The following is an 18,001-nucleotide window of genomic DNA, read 5'->3' as shown; positions in this document are numbered from 1 at the left end:
ATTTCACATTTAGAGGATGAAGGCAGAGCGGGAAATCTCCGTGCACGGCTCCTCCATTTGCATCCCAACCTGCTCTCTGCTGGCCTGAGATTAAGTGAGATGGCCTTTAAACAAATATACAGGCTTCTGCACTTTGCTCCCCCTCTCCCCCTTGCTAAGGGCTGCGGAGTGTGGCAGGCTATCTTTACAGATGGAGTGGCCTGGTTTGGGGCAATGAGGTGGTTCCCTGCACTTGCCAGGCCAGAAGGACCCTGACTTGACTCTGACATGTTGGGGTCCACAGTTTATTCTCTCCACCACTCTAATCTTCTTTGGCTCCATTTTCTGTCTCCTCACTGGACTGTGATTGGCTTAAAGGTACCAAGTCTGTCTTCCTTATCTATGGGACCCTCACTCCCACTGTGGTTCCTGGCCCATGGTTAATACTCAATGAATCCTTGAAGCAACAAGGGAGCAGAAGCGTGTGGATCATGCTTTGTTATTAAACGACACTGCATAGATTCAACAAATAGAAACCTGGGTGCTGTCCAAGTCTTTTGTAGGAAGAGAAATGGTTGCAATATCAGGTGTTTATTTCTTGGTCATCAAATGGAATAGGTTAGAATTTCCTAAACAAACTTCGTTAATAGCAGTGCCAAGATCCACCCTAGCCTAACCTGAGTTGTGGCCATGTCTGCAGGGGAAGTCACTACCACCTAGGGTTTACCTAAGCCTCTCAGAAGGCTTTTCCATCTTCCCTAACCTAACAACAACTTACCTGCAAGGTTTTGTATCATAAACTTGCTGAACCAGATGCAAATGCAGGTGTCCTGTGGTTTTCACAGCTGCAGTTAAATATTTAAATTTGGTCTGGTGATTGCATTTCCTACTTCGGGAATAGTATATTTTTTTCTTCATTTCCTGTGCTGAGGAGTGTAGTCAATTTCTTAATTGCAGAATAATGAGCAGTATTTCCAGTTTCAAATATATATATTCTTGTCATTTTACTGTGATAAATGCCAAGAGATTTGTAGGAGCAGGAAGAAGCTTTGTTGTTTAGGCGTTAACAATGCCTTACTGCCGTTCATCTGAGCTGCTTGAACTACACACCTAAGGGTGAGCTGGGGTTTCATTTTGTTTCTTTGTTTTTACTATTTGTCAGTTTTCAGGAGATTTCAAAGGACAGTAACTTGTGAGTGGGTCATAGTCAAAAGAAATTCAAAGCACTTCTTTTGAAGAATATATAGTAAGTATATTCTTTTTTTAAATCAACATAATTTAAGTATTCCATGGAAGTTTAACTACACATTCAAGTGTGCTGTGAAATAACAAAGGTTGAGAAACACTGACCTAGGGCCATCCAGGTGTCTGGTGCCAGCCCCATTTCAGGCGTGGGCCTGCACCTCAACCAAAAGGCAAATCCTTCTCCAGCTGTTGAGAGACCTGCTAACAAAATGGGTGTGAGTGCCCATGCTCACGCACTTAGTGTATCCACTCATTAGTTGATTGAGGGATATTTCATAAATGCTTGAATGGCTGCGAATATCAGTGCTCACTCGGGTATATAGTCTTCTCTTTTATTTTGTAGAGACAGAGTCTCACTGTACCGCCCTGGGTAGAGTGCCGTGGCGTCACACAGCTCACAGCAACCTCTAACTCTTGGGCTTACGCGATTCTCTTGCCTCAGCCTCCTGAGCAGCTGGGACTACAGGCGCCTGCCACGACGCCCGGCTATTTTTTTGTTGCAGTTTGGCCAGGGCTGGGTTTGAATCCGCCACCCTCGGCATATGGGACCGGCGCCCTACTCCTTGAGCCACAGGCGCCGCCCCGGTGTATAGTCTTCTAAAAATCAAGATACGACCAGAAGGAGCTCAGAAGGAGTCTGGGGCGGTGAGGGCAGTGGGGTGTTCTTCTCCTCCCTGTGCTGGCCCAGCCTCAGCAGGAGGGGACTCTGTGTCTCCTGGGCCAGGGGCTGTGCTGCTACAGCCCCACAGGCAACTGCTATTTCTGTGAGCTCTGACCTCTCGGTCAATACCCCATGCTCCTTCTACCAGAACTTTCTGTCTAGGTAGGCTGACAGGGCTGCCTGTGCCAGGAGGCAGTGCCAGCAGGCAGCCTGTCTTCTCATATGTGCTGAGCTACTCGCCCCTCCCAGAGCTGCGCCCACCGTGCAGCCTGCCCTGTGCCCCCCAATGTCAGAGCTTGGGTCTTACCTATAAAAGGCCGGGATGGGAAAGGGACTACAGTCACCACTTCCTGCTACCTGTGCCCTGGTGGTGGCTCTTGGTGCCTCGGGAGCTCAGAGGCCCGAATGCCTGAAGAGTCCTCCTTGCTCTCATGGGGATCACAGCCAGAACAGAAAAGAGAGCAGGGACATGGGGACCTCAGTGAAGCCACAAGCAGCAGAGACCAACACCATCACCAGTGCGCCCTGATTCTAATTTCTGTGACATTAGGAACCTCTGGAAGAACCACACTTGGGGGCTTTAACTGTGTCCGTTAGCTGCACCACAGTTGGGGTAGGGTAGCCACCCTTGTTTGGGAGCCCTCCTTGTCTGCCACCTCCATCTAGTACTTTTTGTTCATATAGCTGTGGTGTTGGTGCCTTCAGGAGAACCTCTGTAGGGCTGGCCTAGGGCAGCACTGCTCTGCCCTTCACACAGGTGGAACCTTTTTCTTCAAGGGTTATGTCACACGATGCTTTTTCCAGGAAGTCATCCTTGGTCATCCTACCCAGAAAAGCTTCTTTTTCTGACTTTTATATCCCTTCATGTTTAGTATCACTTCACCTAGATTGCTTTTGAATTATGGGTTCCCGCATCATTTGCTCTGCTGCAGGCCCAGATTGCCTCCAGCTCATCTCTATCTCCAGACATTGCCAAGCACGCCCTGGGCACTCCATAAATACTTGTTGAAGGACTGAATAAATACAGGCATGCCCTCAGAGATACTGTAGGCTCAGTTCCAGACCACTCCAATAAAGCAAATATGGTAATAGAGTGAACTGCATAGTTTTGCTTTTTTTTTTTAATTTTGGTGTCTAAGTGCATAAAATGATGCTTATGCTATACTACAGTCTATTAAGTGTGTGGTCACATCATGTCTAAAGAAGGTACACATCTCCATTAAAAAAACCGTTTGCTAAAAATTACTTACAATCGTCTGAGCCTTCAGCAAGTCCTATTCTTTTTGCTGGTGGCTGCTGACTGATCAGGTTGGTGGGTGCTGAAGTCTGGGGTGGCTGTGGCCATTTCTTAAATTTCTTAAAATAAGACAGTAATGAACTTTGCTACATCAATCGACTCTTCTTTCTTGAAAGATTTCTCTATAGGCAACCAATGCTATTTGATAATATTTTATTCACCATAGAATGTTCAAAATTGGGGTCAGTCCTTTCAAAGCCTGGCACTGCTTTCTCAACTAAGTTTATGAACTATTTGAAATCCTTTGCTGTCATTTCAACTATGTTCGTGGCCTCCTCCCCAGGAGCGGTTTCCATCTCAAGAAACCTACTTCTTTGTTCTTCCAAATGGAGGAACTCCCTATCTGTTCAAGTTTTATCCTGAGATGGCGCAATCCAGCTACATATTCAGGTGCCACTTATAATTCTGGTTCTCTTGGTATTTCTGGGATATCGTAGGCTCTTACCTCCACTCAAGTCTTCAACATCATCCATGAGGGTTGGAATCAACTTCTTCCAAACTCTGGTTAATATCCACTCCGGTGGATATTTTGACATCTTCCCACAAATCATGAATGTTTTCAATGGCACCTAGAATGGTGAATCCTTTCCAGAAGATTATCAGTTCACTTTGTATACATCCGTCAAAGGAATCGCTACCTATGGCAGCTGTCGCCTTAAAAAAGGTATTTCATAAATAATAAGAGTTGCAAGTTGAAACTATTCTTTGATCTGTACGTGGGCTATAGAAATTCATATTGTATCAACAGACATGAAGACAATTTAAAACTCTACATACATCTGCAGCAGAGCTCATGGGTCAGTAAATAGTAATATATTGAAAGGAATCTTTTTTTTTTCCTGATTAGTAGGTCTCAACTATGGGCTTAAAATAGTCAGTGAACCATGCTGGAAACAGATGTGCTGTTATTCAGACTTTGCTGTTGCACTCTGCACAGGCAGAGTAGTCCTAGCATCATTCGTAAAGGCCCTAGGATTTTTGGGCCTTCAAATTGAGTACTGACTTCAATTTAAAGCCATCAGCTGCTTTCGCCCCTGTCAAGAGACTCATCCTGTCTTTTGTAGCTAGGCATTGACTTCTCCTCTCTACCTATGAAAGTCCTAGATGGCACTTCTTTCCACAGAAGACTGTTTCATCTACTTTGAAAATCTTTTTTTCTTATTAATTTTTTGAGGCAGAGTCTAACTTTGTTACCCTTGGTAGAGTGCTGTGGTGTCATGGCTCACAGCAACTTCAAACTCTTGGGCTCAAGCAATCCTCTTGCCTCAGCCTCCTAAGTAGCTGGGACTACAGGCACCCGCAACACCTGGCTAGTTTTTTCATTTTTAGTAGAGATGGAGTCTCACTCTTGCCCAGGATGGTCCCAAACTCCTGAGCTCAAGGGACCCACTCACCTCAGCCTCCCCGAGTGCTGGGATTACAGGCATGAGCCACCGCACCTGGCCTACATTGAAAATCTGTTTTTGGTGCAGCCACCTTCACCAATGACCTTAGCTGGATCTTCAGGATAACTTTCTGCACCTTCTACATCAGTACCTGCTGCTTCACTTGCACTTTTATGTCATGGAGATAGCTTTTTTCTTAAATTTTATGAACCAATCTTTGCTAGCCTCCAACTTTTTTTCCTGAGACTTCCTCACTGTTCTCAGCCTTCCTGGAATTGAGAGTTAGGGTCTTGTTCTGGGTTAAACTTTTTAAAGGAATGTTGTGGCTGATTTGATCTTCTGTGCAGACCACTGAAACTTTCTACATAAATGAAGCTGTGTTGCCTTCTCATCATGTGTGTGTTCAGTGGAGCAGCACTTTTACTTTCCTTCAGTAACTTTAAATTTGCCTTCACAACTTGGCTAACTGTTCGGCACAAGACGCCTGACAGTTTAGTCCTGTGAGCTTTCAACATGGCTTCCTTCCTCACTGAGAAAGTGGAATCATTTCTAGCTTTTAATTTAAAGTGAGACATGTATAACTCTTCCTTTCCTTTGAATACTTAGAGGTCATTGTAGTGTTATTAACTGGCCTAATTTCAAAATTGTTTCCAAAGGAGAGGGAACAAGATGAGAGAATGGTTGGTCATTGGAGCAATCAGAGTACATACATTTATATTAGTTTTGGGGTCTTGTGTGGATGTAGTTCATACAAAACAGTTACCATCGTACTGTCAGAGACCACTTAGTGCACATTGCCGTAACAGATACAATAAATAGTGAAATGTTTGGAATATTGTAAAAATTACGAAAATGTGACTCAGAGACACAAAGTGAGGACAGGCTATTGGGAAGATGGTGCCTGTAGATTTGCAGGGTCGCCACAAAACTTTGTGGAGAATGTCTGGGAAGCACAGTGAAGGGAAGCTTGGTAAAAGGAGGTGAGCTGTCTTGGGCACACTCTTCTGTCTCTTTGAGCAGTCCAGGTGTTTGGCCAAAGGCAGGGGTTCTGCCAGCCTCACTGGTGGGGGGCGTGGGCCGACTCTGTGAACAGTGCCAGCTGTCTGCTGCTTCCTCCCAATGCCCCTTGTCAGTCATCCACAGGATCCCTGGAAGCAGGGGCACCTCTTCCAGCCATTTCTTATTTTTGTGCCCAGATGACACCTGAATCTACCTTGAGCTTAAGGTTAAAGAACAAAAACTTATTCCCTGGTCTCCTTTTCTTGTTCTCTGGATGTCCAGTGCTTTCCCCCAAGACAGCCAAGATGCCTTTAACTCCTGGAGCTTCTCTAGTCTCTGGTGTCATCTGTTTCTGCACATGGGCTGGAACTTCCACAGCAGGTTCTCCTTCCCACAGGTCCCATCTCCTCGTGGCTGTGCTCTTTTCTCTGGTGCAGGTCACATCATTCCAAATTTGAACAATGCCTTGAAGAAGATGATTCCTTTACAAAGCACCTTGATGAAGCATCTGTCTAGAGCAGTGGTTCTCAACCTTCCTAATGCTGCAACCCTTTAATACAGTTCCTGTGGGTCACGACCCACAGTTTGAGAACTGCCAGTCTAGAACATCTGTGCTACCTGTCCGGGGAGTGGGCCTTGGAGGCAGCCAAGATGCCTTTCCCTGTGCAGAGCGCCCCAGGCCCTGATTGCACCCTCAGAGACGTTCTTCTTCCCCCCCACCTGCCGGGATCGCTCCCCTCTATTATGCAGAGCTGGCCAGGGCCCAGCTTTCAGAGCTTCCAGGTGGGGAGCCAGGCCCCAGGGAAAGTGGCCCCAACTTCAAATGTCCCTGTCCCTGGTTCTTCATGTTTAAGGGGGGTGGAAGATGCAAAAGAGAAACAAATTACTTCAGCGCTTTAATTTTTTGTTTCTTTATCAATATGGGATAGTAATAATAGAAATAACAAAAATACCCGCTTTACACTTAAATGAGACGGCAGGTAGCGTGAGGTCTGGAGCTGCAGCAGGATCAGAACATGTGGTGGGGGGGTTCTTCTCTTCTCAGCGCCCCCCCCCCCCGTCTGGACATCACAAGAGGAAGCAGGAGAGTAGTGTGGCCCCCGGAGCAGTGAGGTCCTCCACTTCTTGCTCCCAGCAGCATAAGAGGACTGGGGTGGGGCTTGGGCTTTTCCACCAGCTTCTGTCCACCAGTTGCTAACCCAAAAAGCTAGTGGGAATACTAATTTTTATCCCTGCTGATGTAATTGTCGCTGCCATACGGGACACAGCAGATGCAAGGGGTTTGGATCTAAATAGCACTTTTCTCCTCCTGTGTTACCCAAGCTTCCCCCCACCGCAGTCCAAGCAAGTCACCTCAACAAACACCCAGGACCCCAGCTAAGCAGCATTGCAGATGGTGTGGAGAGAGACGTAGTCCAAATAAGATGCCATCAAGCCGTCGGGCTGTGATGGGGGCCTTACCTTATGAGAACCCCTCGGAAGGGCCCTGGACTCCATGACTCAGGTGCGAGGGTGTGGGGTTAGGAATTAAAGACAGGAGCAGGAGAGACTCTTCTGTTGTCAAAACAAATATAATCTGGAGGCTGATCTTCAAGCAGAAAACTCCCTTGGTTGCTATTGCTCATGTGTCCCCTGCACAGTTCAGGTCAGGTGCACCAGCCGCTGCAGTGGAGGGCTGGGACTGTGCCCTGCCAAGGACCCTTTTCACCCTGACCTCCATTGACCTGGTACCCTATCCGCCAACCCCAAAGAGTACCCAAGGCCCTAGGTCTTCCTTACACACCCTTTGTGTGTTAAAATGTACTTTTGTTACTATTAGGTATGACAAGAACAACTGTCCCTTGAAAGGAGAGTTTCTGAGTCACAGTTCCCAAGAAAGGGGGTGTGCTACACCATGGGGGCCACAGGTATGGGGACTCAGGGCTAGTTGGGATGCAGAGAGAGGGTCAGCTCTGCTTGAGGAAATGGCCAAGGCTGGGCAGGCAGCTGGAGACTGGCTGGTTAGAATAATTCCAGGGCTCTGGGGCACACTGTGTTTTAGTTGTCTAGTCCCCAGACATGGGGCTACTGGAGCAGGTGGGTGTTGACTGCAGAAGGGGAAAGCTCAATGAGAGAGGTGACTGGGAAGGGGGCTCTTGGTTTGCACAGCAGGGGCACTCCCAGGGGAGTTTAGATGCTCCTTAGTCCCTAGGAGTGGTAGCCTTGGGAGAGGCCGTCCCTCTAGGGTCAGCCCAGTTCCAGATGCCAAAGAAATAAAAGACACCATTAGAACACTTGGTTCTGTCTCTCTCTTCCACAAGAACTGCCCGTGGCTTTCATGGCTGTGACACTGGCATTCCAGTCTCTCCCCCTTCTGGTAACTGCTGTGGGGTCCACCCTCATCCCCTGTGCCACACTTTCCCCCCCAGGAACCCACATTGCGGGGGGGGGGGAGTTCTCAGCAAAACTGTGCTTCTCAGGGTTTCCCATAAGTCCTGCAAAAGCAATACCCCACAGTGTTTTTTGTCCTGCAAAAACAATACCCCACAGTGTTTTTTTTTTTTCTTTCTCTCTTTTTATTTCAGGTTAATGTGAGGGCACAAACAACCAGGTCATAATTTTGGATTTGTTAAGAAGAGGCCCTCTCATAGTTGTGTCCCACACCCAAAAGGTGTGCCACACACCTCTACCTTGTGCCCTTTAAGTGGGAGCACACTAGTCCCCTCCCCCACGCTCTCCCTCTACCAATACCCCTTCTGTCAACTTCAATAGGATTAAGTTTTTCTACTATGTGGGAGTGTGTTAGATTGTCTGCTGGCTTCATAATAAAATTGAGTACTTTGGATATTTGCTTTCCATTCTCATGCTAACTTTACTAAGAAGAACGTGTTTCAACTCCATCCAGGTTAATACAAAACATGTGGAGTCTTCATCTTTTCTTATGCTGAATAGTATTCCATGGTATACGTATACCACAGCTTGTTAATCCACTCCTGAGTTGATGGGCATTTAGGTTGTTTCCCCATCTTGGCGATTGTAAATTAAGCTGTGACAAACATTCTAGTGCAAATGTCTTTATGATAAAATGATTTTTTTCTTCTGGGTAGATACCTAGTGGTGGGGTTGTGGGGTCAATGGGAGGTCTGATTTGAGACCTTTGAGGACCCACGGGAGTGGATTCTGATGCTCCCTACCTGCTCTCTGGCTGACCAAGGCTCATCTTTAGTGTCTCTGATCTACTGTGTGACAACAATTTGGGGAGGAGGTGGTGAGGCCCCCCTCAGGTGATACTAGGCACACCGCTCTGTCCCCAGAAGTGCCTGGAAAAAAAAAATCCTGTTTCTTCTTTAAGCATTCGCTTAAATGTTGCCTCTCTAAGTTGCAGATAAAACGTCTGTAAAGACGTCTAGATTGTTTTTGCCCCTTTCCCTGTCTCTGGTTTTGTGAGCACAGTGTACAGTTGTGCAGTATGCATTGAGCTGCAGTCCTGAGGCTGAGTGCCTGTGTGCTGTCCATCCCTCCGCCAGCCTCCCCGGCACCTCTGACAATAGTCGGTAAGCAGGCATGTTGGGTCACCAGCCCTGAGGCTGCTTCAAGGCAGCCTAAGGAATATCAGGTGGGTTGTCAGAGACATGTGTCTCTAATTGGTTCCCAAGTGACTCGCCACTCACTGTCCATGGAGTGGGGACGTTCACAGACTTGGCCTTAAAGTGCGTAAACTCAGAAAGCTCCTTGTGCGGGGTGGCAGTGGTTTGTCCCTCCCTTGATTGGAGAGTTCACTTAGTAACCTTTGATTTTCCAGCTGGGGTTTCAGTATGTCCTGTGAATGTCACCAGATTTTCAGACTTGATCGTTTTAGAATTGAATAGAGATTGCAAAAATTTTTAGAATTTCCTTTTTGCCATGCCCAGCTCTGATTTGCTTTTTTCTTCCTTCTCACTGAACGAACTGCTTTGCATAAACAACAACAAAAAGTAGATTAATCTATGTTGATAGTTGCTCGTTTTGTGGACAAGGGTATGGCCAGGGGTCTTCTCCCACTTCCCACCTCCTGTTTTAGCTTCGGGCTTTCATTTCTCCCAGGTGATTTGATGACCTGGTTAATGTAGAAATGGCCAAGGCAAAACAAGAGAAAGAAAATACAGCTAGATGTTAGGGCATAGAGACCTCCCAGGGCTGTGGTGTCTCCAGGGGGTGTTTATGGAAGGTTTGTGTTTACAGCCCTCCCCGAGGGCAAAGCAAGAAGAAAGTGGCTTAAATTGCAGAGAGCATTTGCAGCTCAGGTTCATCTGTCAGGGGTGGTAAAGTGCCTTTTGGCCTGGTGGGAAATAGAGGATCTCAGGGGACAGTCAAGTTCCCTGCTAGCAACCTGATTTTACTATGGCTCTTTTTTTTGTTTTTATTTCTGTGTGTTATCTCTAAAATACCAATTTTTCTGGTCTGCTGCTTACCCAAATAAAACAGGCACTGTATCCAGGCCACACAGCAATTCATATACCTATTAAAGCTAGGATTTGCATTTGCAAGTAAGCAACCTCTGCTTCCTATGCTGCGTGAAAATCAATCCATTTCTCCTGGATGTTTACTGTGGATGTTAGATATCAACCTGAATCTGGCCGGTCATGGAGGAAATATACCTGTGGCTAAGCACAAACTAATTTTCTTTCTTTTCTTTTTTTTTCCCTCCCAGGATTATACCTTAACCATGTATTTTCAACAATATTGGAGAGATAAAAGGCTCGCCTATTCTGGGATCCCTCTCAACCTCACGCTTGACAATCGAGTGGCTGACCAGCTATGGGTCCCCGACACATATTTCTTAAATGACAAAAAGTCATTTGTGCATGGAGTGACAGTGAAAAACCGTATGATCCGCCTGCACCCTGACGGGACCGTGCTGTACGGGCTCAGGTCTGTGGGCCTCTCAGGGCCAGTTTTGCAGTTGCATGGGGCATGGTGTGGACCTTCTCACTTGAGGTGGATGCAGTGAGGCCGCGTCCTCAGATTCATTAGGCAGCATCTGTGAAACACTTTGAGCTTTGGAGGAAGGAAACAAAAATCTCATAGCCATAAGATTTGGGACATTGCAGTTACTATGAATAGTCACCAGGCAGTTGAAAACCAGCCTCCTTCGGATTGATTGTGTATAATTGTAGTGCCACATCTAAGAACACAGATTCCCTCAGGATGGACTTCCCGCTCCATAGCCCCAAAGGCCTGTCATAAATAGCAGCCTGACATGGCAGCAGCTTTAATAAAGTTTCTTCAGAGCTTTCTGCACAGTCAAAAAAATGTCTGCTGGCCTGGGAGCAGCCTGGGAGCTTCACTGAGATGGGGCCTCAAGTGTTGATGGGGATGAATAGGTAGGAGGCCTCCTGGTGAGACAGGCTTCTCTCCAGGTCCCATAATGTCATTCACACTGAGAAACCAGGCTTCCTTCCTGAGCCCAGGGAAGAGGACCTGGGCTTTCCTGGTTGCTCTGGAAACCACCAGACCTTTCCATGGTGTTCCCTCACTGCTGCTGTTTAATTATTTTGCACATCATCTTGCTAAATGATGTTCTTAAAACCTGTCTCTTGGGTTGATTTTGCGCTGATTTTTTTTTTTTTTTAGACAGAGTCTCACTCTGTCACCTTGGGTAGGGTGCCTTGGCATCACAGTTCACAGCAGACTCAAACTCCTGGGCTCAAGCGATCCCCTTACCTCAGCCTCCCAAGTAGCAGGGATCACAGACACCTGCAACCACACCCAGCTAATGTTCCACTGATTTTTGTTTTGTTTTAGAATAGTGTTTTTTGTGTGTGTGCCTTTCTCGATCTCCTGGCCTAAAAGCACAGCGGCTCACAGTGCCCATGAGGGCACATGTGGACAGCCCTGAGAAAAGGTGTCTCTTAAAATGTGAGTCCAGAGGCTTCAAACTCGGATTCCAACAGTTCTAAACAGAATCATAACAGTATACATTTAAATTCATTCCCCTGGCAATTTCCATGTCTCAAGATGGGTAAAAGGAATTATTTAACATTGACTTAAAATAGAAAATATTGACTTTCTCAAATCCACAACGTATAAAAGCAGAAGTTGGAATTTAAGCAAAGACAGATGTTTTTAGTGGTAAGTGGCCCATGTCAGCCACGCCATGGTGTCACTTTAGGAAGAGTCTAGCCTGAGGTTTCTTTGGGGGATTTCCAACATTTTATGTTTTTGGCTCAAAATGAGAGATGAGGATATAATATTCTGGGGTTTCTGACAAGCACATCAGCTGTACAGAGGATTATTCAGAAACCTTGTGAACATAGAGTAAGGGGGCATTTGTCTGCCCCCAGCCCCACACACAGAGAAAACCAAAGCAGAAAAATGAATATGTGACGAGTGGTGTGTATGTGGGTGGTGTGTGGGTTTACTGTGTGGCATGTGTAGTGTGTGTGGTGTGGTATTTGTGTGTGGTGTAGAGGTGGTGTGTCACCTGCTAGTAATGTATCCGGCACATGTGTGCTGTGGCTGGTGTGGTGCACGTGTGTGTTGGGTTTGGGGTGTGTGTGGGCCATGTGGGGTCAGTGGTATATGGAGTGTGGGTTCGTGTGATGTTTGCGTGTGAGGTGTGGGTGGTTGGGGGAGAGCAAGAAGATGGTTTTCTCCATTTTGTATTTTTACATTCTTCATCATCTTACCGGAAGCAAAGTGTGTTATTATGTCTCAGTTAAAAGCAAAGCACTTAAACTATTAGAATGGAATTCTATAATATACATAAAATATCTATAATGAATTTCCACTTTCCTTGAAAGTGTTAGATTTCAGGTAAGAGAAAGAGAAACCAAGGTAATAAAAATATTATACCTTTAACACTTGTCCTGTAAAAGTTGTAATAATATGTAAAAGTTAAATAAGGATGTAAGAATAACGGGAAACTTTTAGTAATAAACTTGGCACAACCTAACAATCTCTCTTTAGTAAAATCTGTTTATTATGCCTCTCATACAGCTTTTAAAGCAATAAATGAATTTCTGAATAAGTAGCTGTATGTAGCCTCAATATGCTTCTTAGATCTTTATTTAGAACCTCATGTATTTTTAAAAATTCTTCAGTTTTCTGAGGACCTGGACAAGCTGTCATAAAGAAAATTTCTCACTACAGGCTGACCGTCAGATTCTGTGTGTGCTTGGCAGCTCCCCTGTGTCATTTGACTCCTTAGGAATTGGCTAATCTAGAAACTTCTGACTTGATTTTTAAAATCACTCTTAGCTGTGGAGATTGAATTGAACTTTTGGACAAAAGGCACATTAGTAATTCAAAATACTGATCATTGTATGAAACTCAAATACATACATATTCTTTGCTAATCCATGTAAATTTAAGTACAGTTTATATTTGATAAATATCCACACGAGGAGAGATGTGCTCACATGGGTTGCCCTCTGTCCTCTCACTGGCCCAGGCCCCCCCCTTCCTCCCTCTGCCTCTTTTACTGTTGAACTTGACAGGAAGAGCCAGGAGCACACAGCATATGTAACTCTGTCAGGGGTGTCCAACCTGCAGCCCGTGGGTGGAGTTTATAAGGACTTTAATGTGTAGTCCAAGACAACTCTTCTTTTTTCAATGTGTGGCAGAGGACACCCCTACACATCATGTCTGGGGGTCCCGCCTGGCACAGCTGAGAACTCTGAAGTTAGGCTGCCCTGAGGAGATTTAGACAGCTGGGCTGTCACCGCTGCCCTGCCTGCAGGGTACTGCCAAGGGAGATCCCCACCCCCCGGGATGACTTTCTCACTGCCTGTGTGCTTGAGATACTTCTGGCTGTCTCCCCAGACCTCAAAAAAATTGAATTTTCCTCCCCCGGGGCCTAGAATCGGTCCCCACCCCGTTGACCTGGCAGTAGCCTGCTCTGGTAGGTGGTAGGTGGGCCACCACTTAGCTCTGTGTTCTGCTTGTCTTTTGCTTGCTCAGCCATCACAGCCATAGAGGCAGTGAGGATTCGTGCTTGATCTAGGCTGGATGAAAGCCCTGGCTTTGACTACAGATGAACAGTCCTTGACGCGGGTCTATACGTCAGCTCAGCCTTATTCTGGGAAATCTTTAATCCTTACCTCTAATGACTCGGCAAAAGAGGCGGATGGCCACTCGTGCAGATGCTTGAGAGGGATCACATTCTTGTAGCCATAAAAGGTTGTTTTAAATCATGAACCCTTTCCTTTGTGACTGTTGGAGCTCCTGGAGCCTGAAACCTGGGCCAAGGCTCCCGTGGGTGTGAGCTCAGCTGAACTGACAGTGAACTGAACCTCCTGCATAGGCCAGGTCAGCAGGCGGTGGAGGAGAATGCTGCGGGCATGGCATGAACATCATCCTGAAATAAAACACGAGTTCTTTGAAAATTTCCTCTGGGAAGCTAAACCTTTTAAGAAACAAGGAAGATACTGGCTGAGAGACTCGTGGGCTCTAGTCCTGTCCTGATTACAGATTTTCTGTTGTTTTCTTTTTGATGCTGTCCATGAGAAGGTGGAGTCATTATCCTTCTTCCTGACTGTGTTTCTCAGTCTCCTGGTCCTCTGCTGCCATAATGTCTTACCTTTCACCATTAAGCACACTTTGGAGCATGATTTTTGCTTCACACCATGCATTTCCTATTTTTGGACTATTTTTCTGATGCTGAGAATTGGTGAGCGGGGTCACAAAATAGTATTTGATGTGGTCTCAAAAGTACCTGGGTGTCCGAAGTTGAGTCATCAGAACAAAGTAATCCACATCTCGCGTGAGAAGCTTACTACAAAATCTGTTGGACAATATATTGCAAGTTCTACCTTGCGGCTAAAAAGTGCTTAAAATTGTCAAAGCAGCCATTTCTAATGTTTAAAAGATTGAACGCAATATTAAAATAAAGCTAGAACTTATATCAGAACATTCAGATAAGGCCAGGCCAGCATCTGATTCTGAAACTGTGTTCTTGTTCTGAACATGGTTCTGGGTCAGTAGCTTTTTCCCCCAGAAAAAAATGGAAACTCACAGAGGTGTGAGCACAGGTGTGCCTAACTCCAATTCCTTTGTTTTGTTACTCTCTTCCAATTGCTGTTATGTAACTAAATAACATATTGATGAATCGCTTTCTTGACAAACAGGATTATGCCAATTCACACTCCCTTCAACCCTAAAGTATTAATATACGTTAGCTTTAGGATTGCAATACCTGCTTTGGAATTTGTTATTACTTAGGCCACTGTAAATAATCATCCATTCTCTTCATCCCTCAAGGTTGGTGAAAATCACCTTTCTCACCTTGAATCCAGGCTCAGACATTTCTCTGCGCCCATCCCCTGCCCCAGCATTGTGTCCCTCCCTCCCTCACTTTGAACCCAGGCTCAGACCTTTCTCTGCGCCCATCCCCACCCTAGCAGCACTGCGACCCTCCCTTCTTCTAAGGGCTTTCTCTGCTTCTCTTCAAACTCTCCCCTGCGCTCTCAGTTGATGAGCTTAATTGAAACATGGTGACTTCTTCATTTTTCCACTGAAAAGAGACCACCTGACCTGCTTGTTCCTCGCTCCCTCCCCCCCCTGGAGACAGGGTCCCTGACCATTTTGAGAGTCAGTTTCCCCTTGCCGTCCTGTCAGAACCTAAGTTCTAGCCCAGGCGTCCTCAAACTTTTTAAACAGGGGTCCAATTCACTGTCCCTCAGACCGTTGGAGGGCCAGACTATAGTTTTAAAAAAAAACAAAAAACTATGAACAAATTCCTATGCACACTGCACATATCTTATTTTGAAGTAAAAACAAAACAAACAAAAAAAAAAAAACAGGAACAAATACAATTCACACTGCTTCATGTGGCCCGCGGGCCACAGTTTGAGGACGTCTGTTCTAGCCAGTCCTTTTCTACAGCACCCCTACCATGTTCCCAAGTATGCAGACTCCCCTTCTGCTCTTCAGAAACAGTGGGGATGTCCCTCTCGTAGGGTCTTTGCTGGACACTGTAGAGACTCATAAATGTTTTAACGTTGTCATAACGTACTTGTGGAACGTTCAGCTGTCAGTTTCCCAGGGTAACCCCTTCTCTGATCATCTATTCACCTTCTATTACATCAACTTTGTTTGATTTTTAACATGGCACTTATCCAGATACAACCTCATCTTGCCAATTTCTTGCATTTCTCATTGATTCTCTGTCCCATCCATGATGATGGGGAAGCGATGGCCAGAGTATAAGACTTCCAGGGAAAAGACCTGTTTCTGTCATGGTCATTATTCCAGCCCCCGTATCTAGAGTGGTGCTTGGGGAAAAGAATAAAATAAGTATTGCACAAGGGCTAACCTAGAACTCCAGCTCGTCTTTCTACAGTGCTTACATTTTCACGTAGATTTTCAATTTGTCGGAGATACCTTGGTGTAGGATGTAAGGTGGCTATCTGAGTTTTTTGTTCCTTGTTGCTTAGGTATTTGCCCCAGTACTTGCTGGTTTATTCTTTCACATAAATTTTAGAATCATTTATAGTTTGTGGTGTTTGCTAGAATTACACGCATTAAACATTACTTTGGGAAGAACCAAAGCTGTACCACAGGTATCTTCTTCTGTCCTACATGAACAGGATGCATCTGCCATCATTCTTGTTTTTGTTTATGGCTTTTACTAAATATGTGTCATTTTCTCCTTCAAGGGCTCATTCATTTCTTGGTGACTTTATTTCTGTTTTTTGAAAGTGTGGTGCTGTTAGGAAAGGGATCATTTTTCCATTATTCTTCCAGCTGGCTTTCCCTGGCATGTGGGAAAGCTGGTGTTGTATTTGTCTATCACTGTCTTTATGTCCAGCCAGGCTCATCTGTTATTTTTGACAGTTAAGCCTCTTGAGGATTTTAGTCTTATAATCATATTGCTTATAATGATGATTTTTTTCTCCTCATTTTCAGTAGGTTTTTATTGTTTTTATTTATTATTATTATTTATTTTTTTTTGAGACAAAGTCTCACTCTGTTGCCCTGGGTGGAGTGCTGTGGCATCATAGCTCACAACAACCTCAAACTTTTGGGCTCAAGGGATCCTCCTGCCTCAGCCTCCCAAGTAGTTGGGACAACAGGCATCTGCCACAATGCCTGTCTATTTTCTTTTTAGAGACAAGGTCTGTCTCTTGCTCAGGCTGGTCTCGAACTCATGAGCTCAAGCAATCCACCTTCCCCGGCCTCCCTGAGTGTTGGGCTTAAAGGTATGAGCCACCATGCCTGGTCACGTTTGTATTCTTATTTCTGTTTTCTGTTTTATTGCATTGATTTCAACTTCCAGAACAATGATAAATGACAAGGGTAACAGTGTGTAATATCAGCTCATTTTTCATAGGGGTGTTTCTTGGGCCTCCCCATAAAGGATGATTTGCACTTTTACTTTAACATAATTATCACTTCATCTTTTATTTCCATTGTGTGTGTGTGTGTGTGTGTGTGTGAATTACTTTCTGGTTTCTGGGAATGGCACCATAGATGGAGATACAGTGGTTAATAAAACAGGTACCACCAATTTATGGCACTTGTATTCAATAACTAATTATCAATGAGATGGCCAACCATAGATTTTCAAAAAAATCTGAAATAAAAATAATTTTATTTCAGTCTCTATTTATATGATCATTTTTCTTATTTAACTTGTCATTTTGATATGTTAACTTCATACTTTGATCCAGTTTTTAAATTTTTTATTGTAGTTTATAATAATTTATAGTTGTATATATTTATGGAGTATATAATGATGTTATAATTTCTGAATACACCGCAGAATAATTAAATCAACTCAGTTAATTCATTTCTCACTTTAAATTCTAACTTTTTGTGGTAAGAACATGTGAAATTTACTCTCAGCAACACTGAAATTTGTCATACTCTTACTATCTGTGCTCACCATATTCTGTACTAGATTTCAAAAAGAACATATTCCTTCTGCCTAAGATTTTATGTCATTCAATCATTCCCCAATTCTCCCCAGCCCCCTCCCTCTGTAACCATCACTCTACCCTCCGTTTCTATGGGTTTTATTATTTTAGTTCCACATGTTAGTGAGAATATGTGGTATTTATAGTTCCATGATTGGCTTAATCCATTTAACATAATGTTCTCCAATTCCGTCCCTATTATTACAAATGACAGAATTTCTTTCCTTTTTTATATAGCATTCTATTGTCTATTATACATATATCACATTTGGTTTAATATGGCTATCACATTTATTTATCCATTCATCCATTGAGACATACTTTGGTTATAATTTTCCATAATTTGGCTACTGTTAATAGTTCATCATTGAACATGGGGGTGCAGATTATCTCTTCAACAAACTATTTCAAACCTTTTGGGTAAATACCCAGAAGTAGAAATTACTGAACTGGATAGTAATTCCATGTTTAGTTTTTTTTTTTTTTAAACTTTCATCTGGTTTTCCATAATGAATGCACTAATTTATATTTTCATCCTTCAGTGTATATGGGTTCCCTT

At 44.5% G+C, this 18,001-nt stretch overlaps 1 protein-coding gene across 2 annotated transcripts in view; it reads left to right on the top strand.

The window, feature by feature from the left end:
* GABRB3 (gamma-aminobutyric acid type A receptor subunit beta3) overlaps window positions 1-18,001 on the top strand; it is a 282,305-nt gene that overhangs the window by 206,931 nt on the left and 57,373 nt on the right. For both annotated transcript variants that reach the window (XM_053582017.1, XM_053582016.1), the window contains exon 4: window positions 10,236-10,456. In XM_053582017.1, the coding sequence (XP_053437992.1) occupies window positions 10,236-10,456 (221 nt within the window). The remainder of the gene's footprint in view (window positions 1-10,235; window positions 10,457-18,001) is intronic.

This window comes from Nycticebus coucang, chromosome 2 (assembly GCF_027406575.1).
Source record: "Nycticebus coucang isolate mNycCou1 chromosome 2, mNycCou1.pri, whole genome shotgun sequence".
NCBI classification, from domain to species: Eukaryota; Metazoa; Chordata; class Mammalia; order Primates; family Lorisidae; genus Nycticebus; species Nycticebus coucang.
The sequence above is the reverse complement of the archived record's forward strand: the minus strand, read 5'-3'. Positions and strand labels throughout refer to the sequence as shown.